Source organism: Maylandia zebra, linkage group LG17 (assembly GCF_041146795.1).
Source record: "Maylandia zebra isolate NMK-2024a linkage group LG17, Mzebra_GT3a, whole genome shotgun sequence".
In the NCBI taxonomy this organism is placed as follows: Eukaryota; Metazoa; Chordata; class Actinopteri; order Cichliformes; family Cichlidae; genus Maylandia; species Maylandia zebra.
In genome coordinates, this window is record NC_135183.1 from 39,216,748 (window position 1) to 39,237,890 (window position 21,143).

Here is a 21,143-nt window from a genome sequence, read left to right on the forward strand (position 1 = left end):
ATGCCGAAGCTCCTGGTAGCCAGCAGAATGCGATCCGCTTCTTCGGTGAGTGGTAATCCTTCGCGGCCAGCAGCGAGGAGGGAAGATGTAAGAGAAGAAGAATCCGCCGTCATCCGGTCCTAGCAAGGACCGCGTGCTCTCCGTGAGCCCAAGAGCAACACCATCAACCAGGCCCGAGAGAGAGAGGAGTTTCTCTGCGTCAGAGAGGGAGTAGCGCCGCAGCAGCAGCGCCCTGAGAGCGGGGCATTTCCCTTGGGTGGAGGGATCCTGGAGGAGGGTCATCACATGGCGGGTGGACAGCGGATCCAACACATGATGGTATTTCATGTCGTCGGATGAAATGCACCTGTTTGCGTACGTGCCGTCAGGTTTAATCATTGGCTGTTTGGTGAATCGGGGAAGTCGATTTCAATTTTTTAAACCCAGGCCTACTAATCTCAGTCTCTCGCTGGACCTGCTCCTGTGGTGGCCAGCACATGATGGAGTGAGTAGGAGCTGTTGTCCAGCATCGTCCTTGTCAATTGTCTTGGACATCTGCCTCGCCAACACCACCTTAAGGGAGTTCAGCTCCATCCCCACAATGTTATTGACCTTGCAGGTCAGTTTATTGAGTCTGTTGGCATCTGCGACCCTCATCCTCATAGAGTGCAGTGGTGTTTTTAACCCAGTCCAGTTCATTATCAGAGTGTACTCTGTGGTATTTTTGGTTCTCCACCATGTCCACATAGACCCCCTGGATTCAAACAGGGGTCACTGGTTTCCTGCTCCTCCTAAAGTCTGCAATTCTTTGATCTTTGTCACACTGACAAAGGAGTCGACCACAGCCCGGTGCTCTGTCTCATCACCATCAGTGATGCATCCAACCACGGCTCATGACTACAGGTACACGACTGATCACTGTTACAGTGACTGTAATAAGAGGAGTCTCCCTGGTTTTAGTTCAGACTCTCAGCCAATGAGCTGAATAGATTTTATTTGAGATTCAATGATAATTAAAATTTTAGAAACACATTTGATTTCTTAAAAGAGAGCACCTCACGGGGATTTATTATTGTGTATTGTTTAATTCACTGTAAATAAATGCACTGCATTATTCGCACAAAGTTTCGCATTTTGGGTCCTCCTTCCCCACACACCCACGGTCTGCCACGCAGACCATGACAAAAATAAAACTCAATCTGTCTCTGGCCATGGTGTATAGGTTTAGCCTACTCTTATGCTTGTGTCTCTACGCAGCTGTCCAGGAAATGTATCAATATGATGTGCGCACGTTATGTATTTCGTTGCCACAAATGCCTAATTCGTTGCCACATTATACCCAATTTGTGCCCACTAATTAGCATTTCGTGCGCACGTTATACCTATTTCGTGCCCTTGAAATAATATTTTGTGGCCACAATTTATTTATTTTTTGGAGCATGTCATCAGAGGGGCTCCGTAGGTTCCAGAGGTATGGAGAAAAAAATCAATTATTTCTCTATTTGCTAAGACCACAAAACCTACTGTCGCTCTAACATCCTTAGTGATGAAGTCCTTTGAAAAACGTATCAGGAAGGAGATCCTGCAGCAAGTAGAGAAGCTTATCGACCCTCTACAATTTGCAAACAGGCCTTGTAGAGGTGTGGATGATGCAGTGGTCACTCTGTTGAATTTCCTTTATCGTCATCTTGATGGCGCCAAAGCTCATGCTCGGCTCTTATTTATTGATTTTTCTTCAGCTTTTAATTCTATCCAGCCACATCTTTTAGTTGATAAGCTTCTTAACCAGTTTAAACTTGATTTTAATCTCGTTGGTTGGATTTTAGACTTTTTACCTGACAGATCTCAGTGTGTGAGAGGAAACGGCTGTTTTTCCAAACAGCTGAACTCTTCTGCTGGCTCACCACAAGGTTGTTGTCTCTCTCCTCTACGGTATATTTTGTACACTAATGACTGTCGCAGCACACAGGCCAACAGGCCAACAGGCATTTCATTAAATACGCAGATGACACAGTCATTGTAAGCTTCCTTCATGGTGAAGAGGATTCCCATGGGCCTGTTGGGGATGAGTTTGTTTCGTGGAGTGATCAGTCCTTCTTAATGATCAACACCTTGAAAACCAAGGACATGGTTATTGACTTCAGGAAGTCATCCCCCCATCCTGCACTAACAGTGGTAAATGTGCAGCCATTGAACTGGTGGACAGTTATAAGTATTTGGGGGTTGTTCTTGATTAGACTCTGTCCTTTGAGTCACATCTTGCTGCTACAGTGAAAAAGGTTCAGCAAAAACTGTTTAAGGAGGTTGAGAGGTTTTAATGTTTCATCTGAAATGATGACTCCTTTTTATAAAAGTTTCATTGAATCTGTTTTAACCTTCTGTATCATTGCCTGGTACGGTAATATGTCCTTGAATAATAAGACCAGACTTAACAACCTGGTGGCTGGTCAGATTTCAGGGAGGTCTCGGGTCCAGCTTGTGGACTTTTATAACAGGCAGGTGCTGAGGAAGGCAACCTCTGTCCTGTTGTGTGCAGATCATCGTCTCTTTAATGATTTTCAACTGCTTCCATCAGGTCGTTGTTATAAGTGCCTGCAGTGAAGACAAAGAGACATAGACTGTCTTTGGCACCTGCTGCTATTATCATGGTTAATAACACTAAACCACAAGTGTTGCTGCCATTGCACACGGCACCTTTTTAATGATAAAATGTAGGTTGTTTTCTCGGGGCTTATATTCTTTTTTGTGTGTATGTGATGTGTTTGTTTGTTTGTGTTTTTTTACATTTCTGTATGGACATACTGCAAATCTATTTCCCGTTAGAGACAATAAAGTTACCGTTGACCACTGTCAGTAGGGTGGTGAGCACGCCCTGCAGTGTCAGATTTGTTAAAAACAAAACAATTCAACTCATTGACTCTGTCCTCACCGCCCCCACCTCTGTGGTGTTGGATGGCATGGCTGTCTTCATGCAGCTCCACACCTCTCGTGCTGTAGTTGTCCTTAGCCGCTCTGATCTTGCCCTTTTATAATGCCGGATGCATCCATGATTCGATGAAACACATCAAGCTACACTCTCGATATTCCCTCTGACACCATGCTAGCGCTGTTAGCTCCTCCATCTTTCTTGTTAGCAACCGAATGTTTTCTTTTATATTAGATGGGAGACACAGTTTGTACCTCCTTCTTTCTTTAAACCTCCCCTGTCTCGTCGTCTCCCTCTACATCCACGCTGTGCTTCTCCAGATTTCATCTGGTAGGTCCGTGAGACTGGCCGACAAGCTGGCGGACATCAGGCAATCAGCTGACCTCTGGAGTAAACAGTGCGTGTGGTGTGTAGCTCCTGAGCCGCCATCCCAAGTAACAGCTCTGTGGCAACAAGGAGAACCAAAACTCTCTCGATCCACATGTTTGAAAAGAAAGAATTATTGTTTTTGCAAAATGTATAAAATTTCTTGTTGCTTGTGTTCATTTCATCATAACATGAAATCCTTATTTTCATATAGTGGCTGTTTTGCACGGCTGATTTTCCATCAGGAAAGTGTAATCACATTTTATATGTGATCAAGCATTTTCCAAATCATTTTTACCCTCTATGAAGCTGAATGAAAAAAGATTAACATGCTGTATAAGTCTAATTATATCTGTGAAGGTTCTCAGTCATCCAGGTCATCGTAGTCAAAGGAGACGCAGACGCTTTTCTTTGCAAGCTCCTTTGACCAAGTCTAATTATAATTAGAGTGGTTCATCTTATTCACTAATCTACGGAGCCCCGCAGGGGACATGGGAGAAAAAAAAATTGGGGAGAAAAAAAAAATTAGGGAGAAAAAAAAAATTAAGACGGACTTTTGCGAGATCTCGCAAAACTCCAACAATGGCGGCAGCTACTTAGTTGTAATATTACTCTTTCTGGGTCACAAAATACACTTTTAAGATATTTTGAGGCGTGAATGTAGTTGTGTAAACGTCAGATACCTGCTCGGTTTACAAGACATCACATATTTGCAAAAGTGCTCCGACGTTTTTGGAGATCTGACACCCACTAGCTCGAAGCTAACGGGAGGTCGAGACCTACTACAGCCGAGAGGAACACCGCTTTCCCGGCACATCGTGCCTCGACCTCCCGCTCGGCTTCGAGCTGGCGGCCTCCGAAGAATGCGGCTAAAACTTTTGCGAGATCTCGCAAAAGTCCGTCTTAATTTTTTTTTTTCTCCCATGTCCCCTGCGGGGCTCCGTACTAATCTCATCTTATACAATAAACTGTCAAAGTTTATCCTCACATAGATGTTTTTAAGCTGCGGTTTGCTTTCTGATATAGCAACTGTGGCTCTTTGTCACAGTGTCATAGCAACCAGGTTACACAGCAGCGATACCTCATCCACACGATGCTGGGTAACAAAGTTCACCCTGCTGTGTTCAACAGAGGGATGTGTAAAACTATTTAGTAATCACTGGTTGTTTATGTGTTTTGTTTTCTTTTTCCTGCAAATACAATAAATTATTTAATCACAATCAAACTGATTTACACTTTTTTCTCTTTTAATTACAGCTCAAAACAACACAAGTGAGTACCATTATACTTTATCATGTTATTGAATCTCTATAGTCGTTCACTTCTCGTAGTCATCATGACAAATATTTAGTAATCACTCATTGTTTGTGTTTTTGTTTGTTTGTGTTTTCCTGCATACACAGTGAATGTTTTCATGACCAAAACACTAATTCTGACATTCTTGTCTCTTGTAATTCCAGATGACAACAAACGTGAGTTCCAATATATTTATGATGTTATTCAGTTTATAACATTTACTTCTTATTATGTTGTTTTCAGACTTGTTTAATTCCAGTTGTCCCCCTGCTGTGCTTCCTGATGTAGCATGCATCTCCCTCAGCCTCATGTGTAAATGTACACAGTCCTCAAACACTTACTATGAAATGACAGACATGTGTCTTCTTACTTAAACTGATGAACAGAAGCTTCGATCTGGGTCATCTGTGTCAGACAGAATTTAAACGCAAACACCAAAAACAAAAAACAGTTATGTTTTTGCAAAATGTGTAAAATGTATTGTTCTTTGTCTTCATTTAATCATAGGTTTACTGTGAAAAAGATGAAATCCTTGTTTTCATATAGCAGCTGTTTTGCACAGATAATTTTCCATGAATGGGTAATCACATATACAGTGGGGTAAAAAAGTATTTAGTCAGCCACCGATTGTGCAAGTTCCCCCACCTAAAATGATGACAGAGGTCAGTAATTTGCACCAGAGGTACACTTCAACTGTGAGAGACAGAATGTGAAAAAAAAATCCATGAATCCACATGGTAGGATTTGTAAAGAATTTATTCGTAAATCAGGGTGGAAAATAAGTATTTGGTCAATAACAAAAATACAACTCAATACTTTGTAACATAACCTTTGTTGGCAATAACAGAGGTCAAACGTTTACTATAGGTCTTTACCAGGTTTGCACACACAGTAGCTGGTATTTTGGCCCATTCCTCCATGCAGATCTTCTCGAGAGCAGTGATGTTTTGGGGCTGTCGCCGAGCAACACGGACTTTCAACTCCCGCCACAGATTTTCTATGGGGTTGAGGTCTGGAGACTGGCTAGGCCACTCCAGGACTTTCAAATGCTTCTTACGAAGCCACTCCTTTGTTGCCCGGGCGGTGTGTTTTGGATCATTGTCATGTTGGAAGACCCAGCCTCGTTTCATCTTCAAAGTTCTCACTGATGGAAGGAGGTTTTGGCTCAAAATCTCACGATACATGGCCCCATTCATTCTGTCCTTAACACGGATCAGTCGTCCTGTCCCCTTGGCAGAAAAACAGCCCCATAGCATGATGTTTCCACCCCCATGCTTCACAGTAGGTATGGTGTTCTTGGGATGCAACTCAGTATTCTTCTTCCTCCAAACACGACGAGTTGAGTTTATACCAAAAAGTTCTACTTTGGTTTCATCTGACCACATGACATTCTCCCAATCCTCTGCTGTATCATCCATGTGCTCTCTGGCAAACTTCAGACGGGCCTGGACATGCACTGGCTTCAGCAGCGGAACACGTCTGGCACTGCGGGATTTGATTCCCTGCCGTTGTAGTGTGTTACTGATGGTGACCTTTGTTACTTTGGTCCCAGCTCTCTGCAGGTCATTCACCAGGTCCCCCCGTGTGGTTCTGGGATCTTTGCTCACCGTTCTCATCATCATTTTGACCCCACGGGATGAGATCTTGCGTGGAGCCCCAGATCGAGGGAGATTATCAGTGGTCTTGTATGTCTTCCATTTTCTGATGATTGCTCCCACAGTTGATTTTTTCACACCAAGCTGCTTGCCTATTGTAGATTCACTCTTCCCAGTCTGGTGCAGGTCTACAATACTTTTCCTGGTGTCCTTCGAAAGCTCTTTGGTCTTGGCCATGGCGGAGTTTGGAGTCTGACTGTTTGAGGCTGTGGACAGGTGTCTTTTATACAGATGATGAGTTCAAACAGGTGCCATTCATACAGGTAACGAGTGGGGGACAGAAAAGCTTCTTAGAGAAGACGTTACAGGTCTGTGAGAGCCAGAGATTTTCCTTGTTTGAGGTGACCAAATACTTATTTTCCACCCTGATTTACGAATAAATTCTTTACAAATCCTACCATGTGGATTCATGGATTTTTTTTCCACATTCTGTCTCTCACAGTTGAAGTGTACCTCTGGTGCAAATTACTGACCTCTGTCATCATTTTAAGTGGGGGAACTTGCACAATCGGTGGCTGACTAAATACTTTTTTGCCCCACTGTATGTGATGACGTATTTTCCAAATCATTTTTACCCTCTGTGAAGCTGAATGAAAGCAAATTAACATGCTGTATACCAGCGGTCTCCAGTCGCTCTGTGGTCCGGGTCGTTTGGTACCGGGCTGCGTGATTTGAGGCTCTTGGGCAGGCTCTGTTTGCTCATATTATAATGAACTATATTTATGTGTAATAATTCATAGCTTTGCACATAATGTATCTGTTCCATACTTTCTTCCATAAGTCCCTGTACGTTAAATTTGACTTTAGATTCCTTGTAATTTAATTTAGATGCATTTGAGTTCAAGTTCAGTGAGTCTGGACAAATCAGAGCAGCAGCTCTCTGTTGTGAGGATTTAGATCCAATTTGCATGAAAGTAACATGTAACATGAAGTCACTGATTATCCAACACAACAGTTAGTCTTTTATTGTCTATAAAAACTTATCATTGATCCATCTTACTCTTATCCTTAGATCATTTTGTTTGTGTTTTGTAAACAATAATTAGTATTAATAGGACTATATTTAATTTGCTAGCATAGGAAATGGGATAGCAGTGACAAGTAGCACAGCATCTTTCTAACAACATGAAACACGACTGTTAGAGTGAAAATGTTACAGTGAGAACATTTTACATTTGCTACAGTTACAGCAAACATCTTTACGTCATGCTGATTTCTTTTTCTTGGAATGAAAATTGTTTCAGCCTCCTCACCTCCACGCACGGCTACAAATGCTACAGTAGTTAGTCCATCAGTGAATTCAACTGCCATGTCTGGTAATGTATTCAGAGTTTATAGTTTCATGGATTATTGGCACAGCTGTGTGATAAAATCCTACATTTGTAGTTTAGCATCGTGTCAGGTACAACCAGTCTGCTAGCTGTTAGGTATTTCTGCCTGAAGTTGACCTCCAGCCTGCTCTCACACAGCAACCAGAGCTCCTCCTGCAAGCACCTCAAATGAGACCTCACTCACACCCACTCCACCCAGCAACTCATCTGACTCTCAGGCCTCACCTACAGGCACCACAGTGACAGCTACCACTGAAGGTTGGCCGTTTCTTTATTATACAGGCCTGTGATGACATTGATGTGAATATAAGCAAAGAACACGGCGCTGCTGAGTTACAAGTACCTGTAAGGTGCTCTGAGCTGTTGTACATTCATGCTGCATAATCACAAACTAATAATTTTGTTCTTTTCTGATCTCATTTGAATGCATCGTTTCAGCCACCGAGACGACTCCTGAGCCTCCAAAGTGTGAGTGTCAGTTTAAAGATAATATGTCGTCTGCTTTCAAACACTAGTGATGCTGTATCGTTTAGGTTTAGGTTTTATCTGATACCAGTACCAAACCGGTACTTTTGAAACGGTGCTCAAACCGGTGCTTAAAGAATAGAGAACACAAACTGGTCCAAAAACCTCTCATGTTCAGCTGTTTTTTTGTAAAAAGATAACAATGTTAGCCTTTTCTGCAGCTATGGGGCATATATGGTATCACTCTTGGCTGGAAGCAGTGCTTAAACAATGGAAAAACACAAACTTTGTCCAAAAACCTCTCATGTTTAGCTGTTTTCCACTTTTTCTTTGGTCATTTTAGCCTTTTTGGCCAGGGTGAAGGGAGCATCTGCCATCAAACAAGAAGACAGCCGCATGTAGCTATGATGATGTTTGCTAGTTCACCTTACATGCATTAATGTAATAACGTGGTTAGCCTACTCAACGTAAATTACACACGAACAACATGAAGCTACTCACGCAGAGAAGAACGGCTGCTGCTGCATCATCATCCTCATCATTTCTGCTACACTGGCAGGGCTAGGGGCCAGGACTCTCCTCTTCGGGTTTTTGGGGGATGTTGCTAACTCCGGGTCCGATAACAGGCATCACACCCGCAGTAGATGTGCTCGGTGTGAGGTCTCGCAGCAAGCTATCAAATACGCCACATTTCTCGGCTTTTAAAAAAACGCTATGCGTCGCCAGGTGTTTCACCGGATTCGAGGTGTTACCTCCTTTGACAGTATCACAGTATCAGCTTAAAGCACTTGTTGCTGCTGAGTTTGCATCTTTTGCTGTGAAGTACAGCCAGACTTTGACCGCTTCGCCTTGGGCATTTTTAATCTGTAGCTCTGCTCTAAAAGAACGTACGTACCTGGGCCCGCCTACTACGCTTGCAAAGGTAAAATGATTGGCTAGAATCCAAAGTGTGTGACATCTCAGGAAAAAAAAAAAGCACCGAAATGTGCGCTGCTTTTCGGTCTGGTTACTACCGTTTATGTCAGATACCGGTACCCATCCCTACCTCCAGCCACTCCGCCCTCCACCACAGTGGCAGCTACGACCAAAGGTTGGACGTTTCTGTTTTTATCGTACAGGACTGTGATAAGATTGTTGAATTCACATATAGTGTACAGTGTCACAACCCGGCTCATAGGAAGTGACAAGCAAGTGGGAGACCACACACAGGTTTTTAAAGGCTGTAAGACATATTTAATGAAAATAAGGTAAAGCAACTTAAACACAATTTAAAAACCATAACAGCCATAACTGAAACTTCCAAATGAACAAGACGGGTGCCAGACAGAGAGCGCAAGAGCGTCAGCTGGTTCAGTCAAGGTGTCTTTATATACACTGGGCCTTCTCAGGTGTGCTGCATCTATAATTGGGTCAGCTCCACCTACCTGCAAGAAACAGGTAACAGAAAAAGCAGAGATCACCAACACCTCTGAGGTACCAGCAGCTGTAAGGTGCTCTGAGGTGTTTCTGGTACTTTCATTGCATAATTATAATCATATACTAATGATTTGTTTTCTTCTTTTCTGATCTCATTGAAATGTGTCCTCTCAGCCTCTCCACAGTGTGAGTATCAGTTTAAAAGATCAGTTTTATTGAATGTTTTCAAACACTGTTGTTGCTGCTCAGCATTTCTCTCTAAATTTACTCTGAATCACAATGAAAGTATTTTTACACTGATTATAGAAAATGTATTTTCATCTTCACCATGATGTTGATCACGGTCAACATCAGAATGAAGAAACTATCTGAGATAAAAAGTGTAACTGACTGATTCTTACTGACAAACATTTTGCAGGTTCTTACAATGTCACAAACAACAACACGTCTGGCTTGCAGATTGAAATAAACCCCCATGGTAACTACACACTGACTGTTTCTGAAGAAGGCCGACCACAGACTGGAAAGATAATCCAAGCTGATCAGTTGAATCAAATCCCAGTGGGGAAAACTGGACACCTGAAGCCGTGCACTGATTACAGTCTTAATGTTTCATTTATTAATGATGCTGGAAAAGAAATATTCTGTCGCTCTACGAAAAATAAATTTAGAACAGATCCAATGAGTGAGTTCAATTAATTCATATATTTGTGTTTTACATCCATCTTCTTTTAACTTAACAAATGAATCTTTTATAAACTGACACATTTGTGCATCACTTGTTTAATTCAGGTGAAAGAGACGTTAATGAAACCAGCTGCATCCCCGGATATGTTTGTTATGGAAGTGACTGGGACATCAGCTCTTCAATATCAACACCAAATAACCGTTCAGTTGTACGATGTAGAAATGATGAGAAGACTTTCTGTGTCAGACCTGCTAACGAGGACATTTGCTCAGATTTGACTGTAACCTTTACTCCAGGAGAGTGCAGAGGCTCTTCCTTTAGCTTCACCAAAAGCATCAGTGTTGGTACGTACGAACGAGTCCACGTCTGCTCTGAGATTCAAACATTTACACCTCATTTAATCATGTTTGTCTTCATTCATTTTTTCCACAGATTTCTTAAATTCCAGTGAAATACAGCAGATTAAACCCACTGGACTTCCTGCAGAAATTACCACAACATTACCTGATTTACCAAAGTGTAAAAACCTCTCAGTTAGTTACACCTGTTCAGGTAAAAGGAAACTTTACGAGTTAGAGACACGAGCTCTGTGCTCTCTGTGAATCTGTTCAGATTTATTTCTTTGAATGTGTTCACGTTTGAATCTAAACCCAAAGGATGAATGTTCACACACTGAGGAGCAACAATGACGTCATCTTTGTGTCTCCTCAGAAAATAACAAAGCTGATGTGAAACTGTCTGAGCTGGAGCCGTTCACAGACTACAGCTGTACTGGTCTGATCTTACAGAACAGCATCAGCATAAATAAGACGACTCCATCTGTCCACGTCAGGGTTGATTGTGGTGAGTTTATATTTCCTTTAGCTCATCAAAATAAAAGCTTTTATTCTCACACAGTTTGAAGCAAAGGAAACGCTGTTCACTGTTACTGATGTTTACTTTGTTCCAACAGATCTTACAATAGCCAACATAAAGAAGGATTTAACCAGTACTTCCATTGAGCTCAGCTGGAAAACAACCAGTAAGAACTGTCAACAGGTCCTTCCCCTCCTTCATGAGCTTTCTTATGACTGCAGTTGTGATGGTCAGACAGGTAAAGGTGAGTGAGACGGCTTCTCCTCTTATGTGTTTATGTTCATGATGCTTTGACTGCAGGTGAAAAACCAAACCTCTGACTGGGTGTGAATAAATACACAGTTATTAAAATAAATAGCAAATATAAAACAGAATAAACGCTGAAACATCAGAGTCGAGTTCACTTTTTCACACAGAAGAAATGATGAGAAGCTTTGAGCTGTTTGAAGGTAACATCTGATGTTTGAAATGTAATTGTCTTTATAAAAAGCAACAAACAGTTTGTCAGTCTGTTGCTTTTCTGACATGTACGTAGTTTCTATGAGAAGCTTGTAGCATCAGTGCTTCATGTCAGCAGGAACAGACTGTAAGTGAAACAGGTTTGTGCCAGTTTATGGATCAGCTGACAGAACTACCAGCTGATGTGTTTGTGAAACTTTAACCTGACATTTGTCATTTACAGTTTCTTAACATGATGATGTTGATTTAAATCTATAACACTTCACATGGTTCATGGAAATTATGTTACAGCCACAAGTCCTGATGGAAGAACGTGTGTTATTACTGGATTAAATCCATTTACTGGTTATACCTGTCGAGTCCGAGCCAAATACAACGAGATTCAAGTTTCCACTGGGGGTGACGTTAAACTGCAAACTAAGGTTGGAAGTAAGTAATCAAACTTTTTATTACATAATGTTAGAATTTATTTCTCACTGGATATTTGAGCAGTGAAGATAAACAGGAAGGAAACGCAGCAAAGGGTCGCAGGTCTGTCAGTTTTTTACTTTAAATATGGCTTCCTTTAAATTTCTCTTACAGAACCTGCTGCAGTCACTGAGCTGAAATTACACGTTCACGAACATAATACGATCAAAGTGAGCTGGCACAGACCCTCTACATTCAACGGACCTGAGGGAAAATATATAATACGTCTAAATACAGCTGATGATAAGGAAGTGACAAAGAAGGAGAAGCAGAGTTGTACACGATGTGAAGTCGAATTCAAAGATCTGAGCTACTCTACGAGCTACAAAGTGAAGGTTTGTTAAATCCAACATTTTTGGTTTAATAAAGAAGATATTATGCTTATAAATATTATTTTAGACTCCTGAATGTTGTAATTCACAGTGAACTGACATTCTGTCTTTAAAGGTGACGGCTCACAACGGACACTATGAGAGCATCCCTCAAATAAGTGAAATCAGCACTTTGTGTACGTCCTGTTTTCATTAATGATACAGTTTACTGACATAAATGCTTCGTCTCATTTTAAGCACACATGTTTCTACAAATGTTGTCTTTCACGTAAATGTAATTTTTAATATTATTTCACAGACAACAACAAAGCTGTTATTGGGTTTCGTGTCTTCCTCTTCATCGTCATTGTTCTGGCTTTTCTTTTTATCACCTACAAGTTCTACATTCAGAAGTTCAGAACGTCCACAAAGTAAAGTCCACGAGTGCTTTTTCTACACGTCTGACTTTCACTTTGTTCCACTTTATTTTTCATTTCTAGTAAAGGCTAATGTCATCATTAATTTATGTTTACTGTAGAGCAGAGGCACAGTGATGCATCTATTATAAACATAATCCTTATCTTTCCTCCACAGTGACGTGAATGACGACATGGAACTTGAAGCAAGTGAGTAAAGCAAACATTTAGTGGCTGTTACCATTCAGTTAGATTTTATTCACAAAGTGCTGAGAACAGTTACCTCCAGGACCTTTAATGTGAGGAGAGGACGACAGGACAAAGACACACTGTGGAAGAGAGCCAGAGGTTAATAATGACTAATGATTACATGCAGAGTGATATTTAGTGAGTGAAGAAGAAACACTCAGTATAAACATATTGCAGCATAACTAAGGGAGGATTCAGGGTCACCTGGTCCAGCCCTAACTATATGCTTTAGCAAAAAGGAAAGTTTGAAGCCTAATCTTGAAAGTAGAGATAGTGTCTGTCTCCTGAATCCAAACTGGAAGCTGGTTCCACAGAAGAGGGGCCTGAAAACTGAAGGCTCTGCCTCCCATTCTACTTTTAAATACTCTAGGAACAACAAGTAAAGGGAAAACAGCACTGTGAGGCCTTTAAGGTAAAATGGGGCCTGGTTGTTCCTTACACCTTATAAGAAGGATTTTAAATTTAATTGTGGATTTCACAGGGAGCCGATGAAAGAAGCCAATTCGGGGGAGAAATGCTCTCTCTTTCAAATCCCTGTCAGTATTTTGGATCAACCAACGGCTTTTATGAGTTTTTAAGGCATCCTGATAATAATGAATTACACGGGTATTTACAAGGACTGAGATGAATAAAAATCTGAATAATTATTACAATAAAAACACTGAACACAATTGACCCACAGCCTGTAGGTGTGAGTGCGTTAACGCCTTAATGCACACTCACATCTCGGGTCATTTGACTTCAGTAAGTCACATGATCGGTGGGCAAGGTCTCACAATGGGTTCACCTGAAACCTTGGGCGATGATGAGCCACACCCATTTTCACACCTTGGCTCATGTGATTGGGCAGATGATCAATAGTGGGTCAACGACCCTCTTAAGGACACTTCCAACAGAGCTTAAATCTGGGAGTCACCACCAGTTGCTCTTAGAGCTAAAGAAGCTTCTCAGCTGAGGGTGAGATGTTATCAAGACTCTTAAAGAGGTTTAGTCGCCTTTCTTTCCAAGCGCCTCAGATTATTGTGCTATAACAGCGTTCGCAGCCCTTTATTGTTATTTCCTGTTTCTTGTCATAGTTTATGAGAACCGACAACCTCCTGGATGGCGTCACAAAGAAGCTCACTGATCAAAAAAGACATTATGGAGCAGCACAGTCAGTCACCGTTAACTCTTTATTGTTTGGTATGTTTTTTGTTTCTATTCCAGCAGTAAAAGAAAAAAAGTATTTTGCTGCATTAACTTAAGAGCTCCAATTTAATCTTACTGTTCATTTTCCTAATTGTTCACATAGCATGGCACTCTGAAAAATATATTTAAAAAATTAAAAACACAAATTAGCAGCTGTAACGTTCCCAGTTACAGCTGATCGATACGTATCCATCAGCAGGTGAATTGATGCTTTTAGTTTTTGTTCATGTGTCTTTCACACATTTGTATGCCTGCAGAAAATTTGATTTAAATACTGTTAAATGTATCAAGAATATTAACAAATTGACCAAAAAATAAATAAAAGAAAAGTGTGGTTTACATAGTAGCAGGTCTCCTGTTGCCAGCAGATCAGTGGAAATGAAGCTCAAAGATTTTGCATGTGAAAATTAGCAAGCCTCTTCTTTTTTTAGCCAATACAAAAATTATTATTCTTACATTTAAAACAAACATCTGTTTAAAAAACAGGACATGGCTGTGCATAATTTAATGTTATCATCTCCACATGTTTAGATTTACTGAAGTCCCACACCCAGCTAACTAATCCACAGTCTGGATCCACAGTTATATGTGGAGTAATAATAATAATGGATTTATACAGCGCTTTTCAAGGCACCCAAAGCGCTTTATAATGCCACTATTCATTCACACACTGGTGGAGGCAGCTACAGTTGTAGCCACAGCTGCCCTGGGGCAGACTGACAGAAGCCAGGCTGCCATATCGCGCCATCGGCCCCTCACCAGTAGGCAAGTAGGGTAAAGTGTCTTGCCCAAGGACACAACGACCAGGACAGAGAGCCCAGGGATCGAACCGGCAACCTTCCGGTTACAGATGCGATTCCCAACCCCCTGAGCCACGGTCGCCCGGAGTTTGCATGTTCTCCACTGTGGCTTCTCTGTGGGTTCCTGCTAACAACATGCAGTGAGTCGGGTTGATGATTGTCTCTCTCTGTTGTGTTATGACAAACTATTCTCCCCTACATAACTTTATAAGATAAAAGCATAGGTATCACACAGCACTGCTAATTGGGTCCCTCCATCGATTTTCTTACTATGTGAGGAAGAGACAGAGGAAGGTGGAATACCTTCCTCTGTCTCTTCCTCACTTCCCCACAGCTGGTGCTAGCAGCAGTGACTGTGAGGCCTGGTTACTAGGTGTTGCTTTTGTTGCTGTTCACAGTGCTGCAGCCCGGCAGTTATGTCGGTTAACTTGGCTCATTATTAGTTTCTTTTTATTGTTTTCTTTCAGCTTTCCGGCTCCACCTTTTCACTCCTTCTTCCACAATAAAGTTTTTCTACAAGCTGCGTGAGCAAAGGCAGGGGAGGGGCCAGCGGCGTTAAGAGATTTGATTGGGCAATCCAGTCACTCAAAAGTGAGTCGGACGACCAGGAAAACAGCCAGTATGCCAGATTACTGGTCCAGCCCTGATCCTACCTCATTCTGCAAAGATGTTAATGATCAGCTGTAAATGGTTTCCACAACAGTTACCTCTGATTTAGACAGATTAGGCAAGGCGAGTTTATTTGTATAGCACAATTCAACAACAAGGTGATTCAAAGTGCTTTACAGAGACATTAGAAACAAAAACAAATAAAAAGCATGTCACTGGTCACTTAGTCACTGGTTTGTCTGGTTCCAGGATTCCTCCTTATGACCCAATTTTGTTGTCACTATATAATAATATATTTAAAGATATACAAATAAATACATTCAAAATATATCCATCTTGTACATAGTTGTTACGTTTCATCCAATCTGGTGATCTCTGTTTGCCACTGCCTTCCCTGCTCTGTTCCACTTGTCAGCCAATCAGCTTTTAGCATATGCACAGTTGATCTATGCGCTTTGGCATGGGCGGGTTGAAAACCTCTCTCTGTAAATGTAATTAATTAACCTGCTACGCATATAGCATATGATATGAATACCACTGGACTTTCAAAATAAAGAAAGTGATTTGTAGAGTGAAAAGCAAAATTTACTCTTTTGAACTCTGACAAATTAAAAAAAAAAAAAGACTAGTTTGTTTGTTTTTTAAAGTACAAGTTTACTGGTCAGAGCTAAAGTCCAACACAAAACCTTTTGCTTTGTCTTAATTTGAGGCTAAAAGCTGATTATCTGAGCACCGAAGATTTGTTTATAAACCTCAAACCTCAAGGTTAAAGAGTTTTAGAGGGAAGAAAAACTATTAGAACCACAACGCAGAGTGAATTTCCTTTTATTAAGTGGTTTTCTTTTTTTAAACACTCATATTAAGAGGAAATGCAGCTTCTGTTGCGACGTGTGAACATCTTTCTGTGCATGCCTGTGCAGTTTAACCTCTCCACTAGTGCAGACCTGTGCAGTCTTGCAGCGCTGCTCTTCTGGGCACAAATCCTTGTTTCTGCGAGCTGTGAGTACATTTATTATTTCTTTCACGCTCATATCAGATCTGATGCTGAATGGTGCAGTAATGAAAGAGATGACTATGATAACATTTTAAGGTGTTTGTCTGCATATTTAGATTTATGGTATGTAATGAGTACATTTATATTTTATTTCTTTAAGTTTTCTTTAAGTTGTTGCAAATTCATTATTTTAATAAAATGCAATCATTTGAAACAAAGTGATGTTTGAATGTTTGAAGGTAAAAATAAAAGACAACTTTTTTTAAACACCTAATTTATTTGTTTTAAAGTACGTAAATAAATTGACTCACTCACTTTCTGTATTCTGAGTTAGAGAACTTTTCTTCCTGCATAAAACTCAGATATGAACCACAAAAGCAGTGACTTTTACTCTCCTTTAATAAAACATCATAATAGTTCTTTTCTTAAATATTGTTCACGGTGAAAGTCGTGAAGGTGAAGTTAATTTCTCTTGTTCTGAGACATCTGATGACGCTGTCCTAGATTGAAAACAGAGTTATCGCACATTTCTGGCTCTGCTGCTTTTTAAATTTGCAGCTGTTGTTGCATTATTGAGTCGTTCGTCTCTGAGAGGATTTTAGCCGCGGGTGGCGGGCTTTAAGGTTAAAGCTTTAAATTCAGTCACCTTAGCCTGTGTTTGATGACACTGTGGTGCAGAGAGGTGTACATTAGTTCCTGTATCGCCTACCCAACAAATCGCTTCTTATCTCCCACGTAGTTGTCTGTGGTTTCTCTCAGTCTTCTTCAGCTCATCACATTTTTAGTTTTTACAATTTTTATACCTTATAAGCACAAAAGCGCATCTTTTTAATTTGAATCGTTTCATTTTGTCTTGTGAATTCCTGCTTTATGTCCTTTTTTGTTGTTGTGATCTTCTGTTTGTTAAAAGTTTAGTGCTGACCACAGAAACAGGCTTACTGTGACAGTATCGTCATTTGTGGAAAACCTCTGTGTGCAAATGTGGTTAAAATAAATAATGCAATTAATTATGATTTTTTTGTGTTCAGAGTAGAAAACAAATATTGAATGGCTGAGTTGAATGAGTATACCAGTGTAATTTTAGGCACTACATGGTTGCAAATAACATTTCTTAGTTGGTTAAGGACACTACAGGGGTCAGTCGCAAGGACCGACTCCATCAATTGCATCAAAGGATGTGAATGCTCTGTAACTGACTCCAACTTGTTCTGTTTCCTTTCATTGATTGTCTTTCTTTGTTGCAGCTAGAATTATTTTTACTAGATACATGTCCTCCTCCTGTTGCACCAGTTCCTGTATGTTTCCACGGTACATCACTTGGGGGTGTTTGGCAGTGCATAACCCAGAATATTATCCATGGTCATTTTAAGGTCTTCCCAATACTTTTTATTTTTATGCACTTCCAAAATACATGTGAGTGATCAGCTTCTGTTTCTCCACAGTCTCCAACATTTCTGTGGACTTGAGATCTGTTTACTTTTAATTTTGGGTGTGATGAAAAAACGCGTCACATTCTTCCAGCAAAATTCCCTCCAAATTCAAATTCAAATTTTTATTTGTCACGTACACAGTCATACACAGTACGATATGTAGTGAAATGCTTGGACAACTGCTCGTGACCTAAAGAAAACAAAAAAGGAAAAGGCTATGAATAAGATAGGAAATAAATATGAAAAATTAAAAAGGGTAAATTTAACTAGGAAGGAATAAAATATAAATTAAGGTTAAAAATGAAATAACTGTACAACACAAATTAGAATGAAGGGTAAATTTAACTGGGAAGGAATAAGATAAAATATATAAATTAAAGTTGAAAATAAAATAACTGTACAACAAAATACACAATATAGAACTATATAAGAATGTATGAAGAAATCTAAATATAAATAAATATATACACAATAACAGCAGCTGTACAAGTATTAACCGGAAATGAAGAATATAGTGACCAGTGTTGTGCAAAAACAATGTCCAGAAAGTCCAGTGTGTGTGTAAGAACCATATGTGTGGGTCAGTACTGTGTGGTGGTGTGATTGAGAGACCGTATCGCCTGCGGGAAGAAGCTCCTCCTCAGTCTCTCTGTGTTGGTCTTCAGGGAGCGGAATTGCTTTCCTGACCTCAGCAGAGAGAACAGTCTGTTGTTGGGATGGCTGAGGTCCTTCACCATCTTCCTGGCCTTGGTCCAGCACCGCCTGCTGTAGATTGAGTGCAGGTCAGGGAGCTCGGAGCGGATGGTGCGCTCAGCTGACCGCACAACCCTCTGTAGAGCTCGTCTGTCCTGCATGGTGCTGTTCCCGAACCAGGTTAAGATGTTTCCCGTCAGGATGCTCTCTATGGTGCAGGAGTAAAAGTTCCTGAGCACCTTGGAGGGCAGTTGGAAGTCTCTCAAGCGTCTGAGGTGGTAGAGACGCTGTCGGGCCTTTTTCACCACGGTGTTGATGTGACAGGACCATGATATCATCGGTATCATCCGCTAGTTTCCCGATGAATCCCACAACCGCTTCCGTAAACACGTTGACGTCATCGTCGGAGCTGTTTCTGAACATGCCCCAGTCTGCGTCATCGAGTGCGTCCTGTAACGCGGCCACCGATTGATCCGTCCAGCGCGCGACCTTCCTCTGAACCGGAACTTCCTGTTTCAGCCTTTGTTTGTATTTTGGCATGAGGAAGATGGCGGCGTGATCAGATTTGCCAAACGGGGGGCGGGATTGTGCCTTGTAGCCGTCCTTGACCGTAGTGTAGCAGTGGTCCAGTGTCCTTTCACCCCTGGTGGGGCAGGAGATGTGTTGATAAAAGTTCGGCGCTGCGCGTTTGAGGTTGGCGCTATTAAAGTCCCCCGTCACAATAAGCGCAGCGTCCCGGTGTTGTGTCTGGTGCTGTGTGAGTGCCTCATGCAGCTCGCATAAGGCGGTGACCGTGTCCGCTTGTGGTGGAATATAAACGGCACTTACAATGACCGATGTAAATTCCCGAGGTAGATAAAAAGGACGACACATGATGGACAGTAGTTCCAGATTTGGTGTGCAGGAGCGTGTGAGAGGAACAACGTTCGCACTGTTGCACCAGTTGTTGTTCACCATTAAACACACACCGCCTCCCCTTGACTTCCCCGAGTCCCGTGTCCTGTCCATGTGGTGAACCGAGAAGAACCCGGCCGGCTGGATGGCGTGGTCCGGCACCGCTGGGTTCAGCCATGTCTCGGTGAAGCAGAGGAGATTGCAGTCCCGAATGTCTCTCTGGAACTTTATCCTGGCCCTGAGGTCGTCAAGCTTGTTCTCCAGTGACTGGACGTTGGCGAGCAGGATGCTAGGCAGAGGTGTGCGGTGTGCACGAGCTCTCAGCCTGTTCCTGACGCCGGCTCGCTTCCCTCTAGGCCGCCGCCGCTTCCCTTTGTTCTCCCTCGAGATCTCACTCGGCCAGCTCGGATCCGGAGTTAAAAACTTCGAATTGTGAGTACATTGTATACCAATAGAAACAAGAGTGTCACTGTCATACCTAATGTACCCAATGATGATTTTGCCGATTTAGAAACGCTGAAAACTAACTTAAAAAACAAAGACAAAGAAAAAGTGGTCGGAGCAGTCGTGACGGCAGCCGACCTCACCGGCGCCATCTTAAAAAAGGGCGAATTCGTTGTGCTGTGTTGTATTTCACAGATACTAACGCATCCCTTCTCTGTTATAGTTATGGTCAGTTCAGCTTCCCATTTCTTTTTAAGGTAAAATGTTGTATCCTGTGTATCTTCTTCTAATGATCTGTAGAAGGTGGAAATTGCTTTGAATCGTTTTTGTTCATAGCAGTTATTTACTAGTCCAATTACACCCAATGGTTTTCAAAACCAGTCGGTCTCTATTTGCTTTGCACAATAGTCCCTTACTTGCAAGTATCTAAAAAAAATCTCTATTTTCCAATTTGTATTTATTTTTTAGTTGTTGGAAACTCATTAATGTTCCATTTTACATTAAACTGCTGTAATGTTTCAATGTTTGGTCCAATTGTCCCGGCTTAAATTTTTTATCGTGTCTGAACCATCTCAGCAAAAATATTTGTTCTTTTAACTGAGGTTTTTCTCTTACTGTGTGCCATATGTCTAATGTGAATTCCACAATTTGATTCATTCTACTTTTATAAGAGGTCATTAGTTGTATGTCAAAGATAAAAATTAGAATTTATTTTCCCTCAATTTCTTTCTCAGTTTCCTTCCACCGTGCCTCATATTCTGGTCTACACCAACAAACAAGAGGTCTAAACTGAGCTGCGTAAAAGTTTTCCCAAAGCCATCCCTCCCTTACACTTCGGGAGTTGCAACGTTGTTAACCTTCTTCTTGGCTTCTTCCCATCCCATATAAACCTTGAGATCATTTTGTCCCATATTTCAAATTTACTTTGAGGTCTAGGACGTGGGAGTGATTGAAACATGTACAGCAATCTTGGGAGAACGTTTATCTTTATTATTTGGATTCTAGAGTAGAAATTTGTAGGTACTGTTGACCACCGTTCTAGGTCTTTTTTTATGTTACCCTCCACCTGATTGTAGTTTGTCTCAAACATAGCGGATAATGATTCTGTCAAGGTTACGCCCAAGAATATTTCATGGTGTTCAAGTGCCACTTTAGTTTATATTCATCTCTAATCTTTTGAGAAGGTGTGTATTTGAATGATAGAATTTGTG

At 41.3% G+C, this 21,143-nt stretch overlaps 1 protein-coding gene across 1 annotated transcript; it reads left to right on the forward strand.

Moving 5' to 3' along the window:
• The first annotated feature begins 9,067 nt into the window (after positions 1–9,067).
• Positions 9,068–14,345, forward strand: LOC112436233 (receptor-type tyrosine-protein phosphatase C-like). Its single transcript, XM_076875743.1, has 13 exons — positions 9,068–9,108; positions 9,609–9,620; positions 9,853–10,119; positions 10,227–10,466; positions 10,555–10,674; positions 10,834–10,965; positions 11,075–11,221; positions 11,728–11,865; positions 12,019–12,239; positions 12,352–12,412; positions 12,535–12,646; positions 12,810–12,841; positions 13,957–14,345. The coding sequence occupies exons 3-13, from the start codon at positions 10,116–10,118 to the stop codon at positions 14,004–14,006; spliced, it is 1,257 nt and encodes a 418-aa protein (XP_076731858.1). The 5' UTR covers positions 9,068–9,108; positions 9,609–9,620; positions 9,853–10,115; the 3' UTR covers positions 14,007–14,345.
• Positions 14,346–21,143: the final 6,798 nt, after the last annotated feature.

What these genes read in the sequence shown, in the direction of transcription:
- LOC112436233 (XM_076875743.1), top strand. An exon ending in ACTGCAAACTAAGGTTGGAA is followed by an intron (nt 11,866 to 12,018) that starts GTAAGTAATCAA and finishes TTTCTCTTACAG; the next exon opens with AACCTGCTGCAGTCACTGAG. An exon ending in CTACGAGCTACAAAGTGAAG is followed by an intron (nt 12,240 to 12,351) that starts GTTTGTTAAATC and finishes CTGTCTTTAAAG; the next exon opens with GTGACGGCTCACAACGGACA.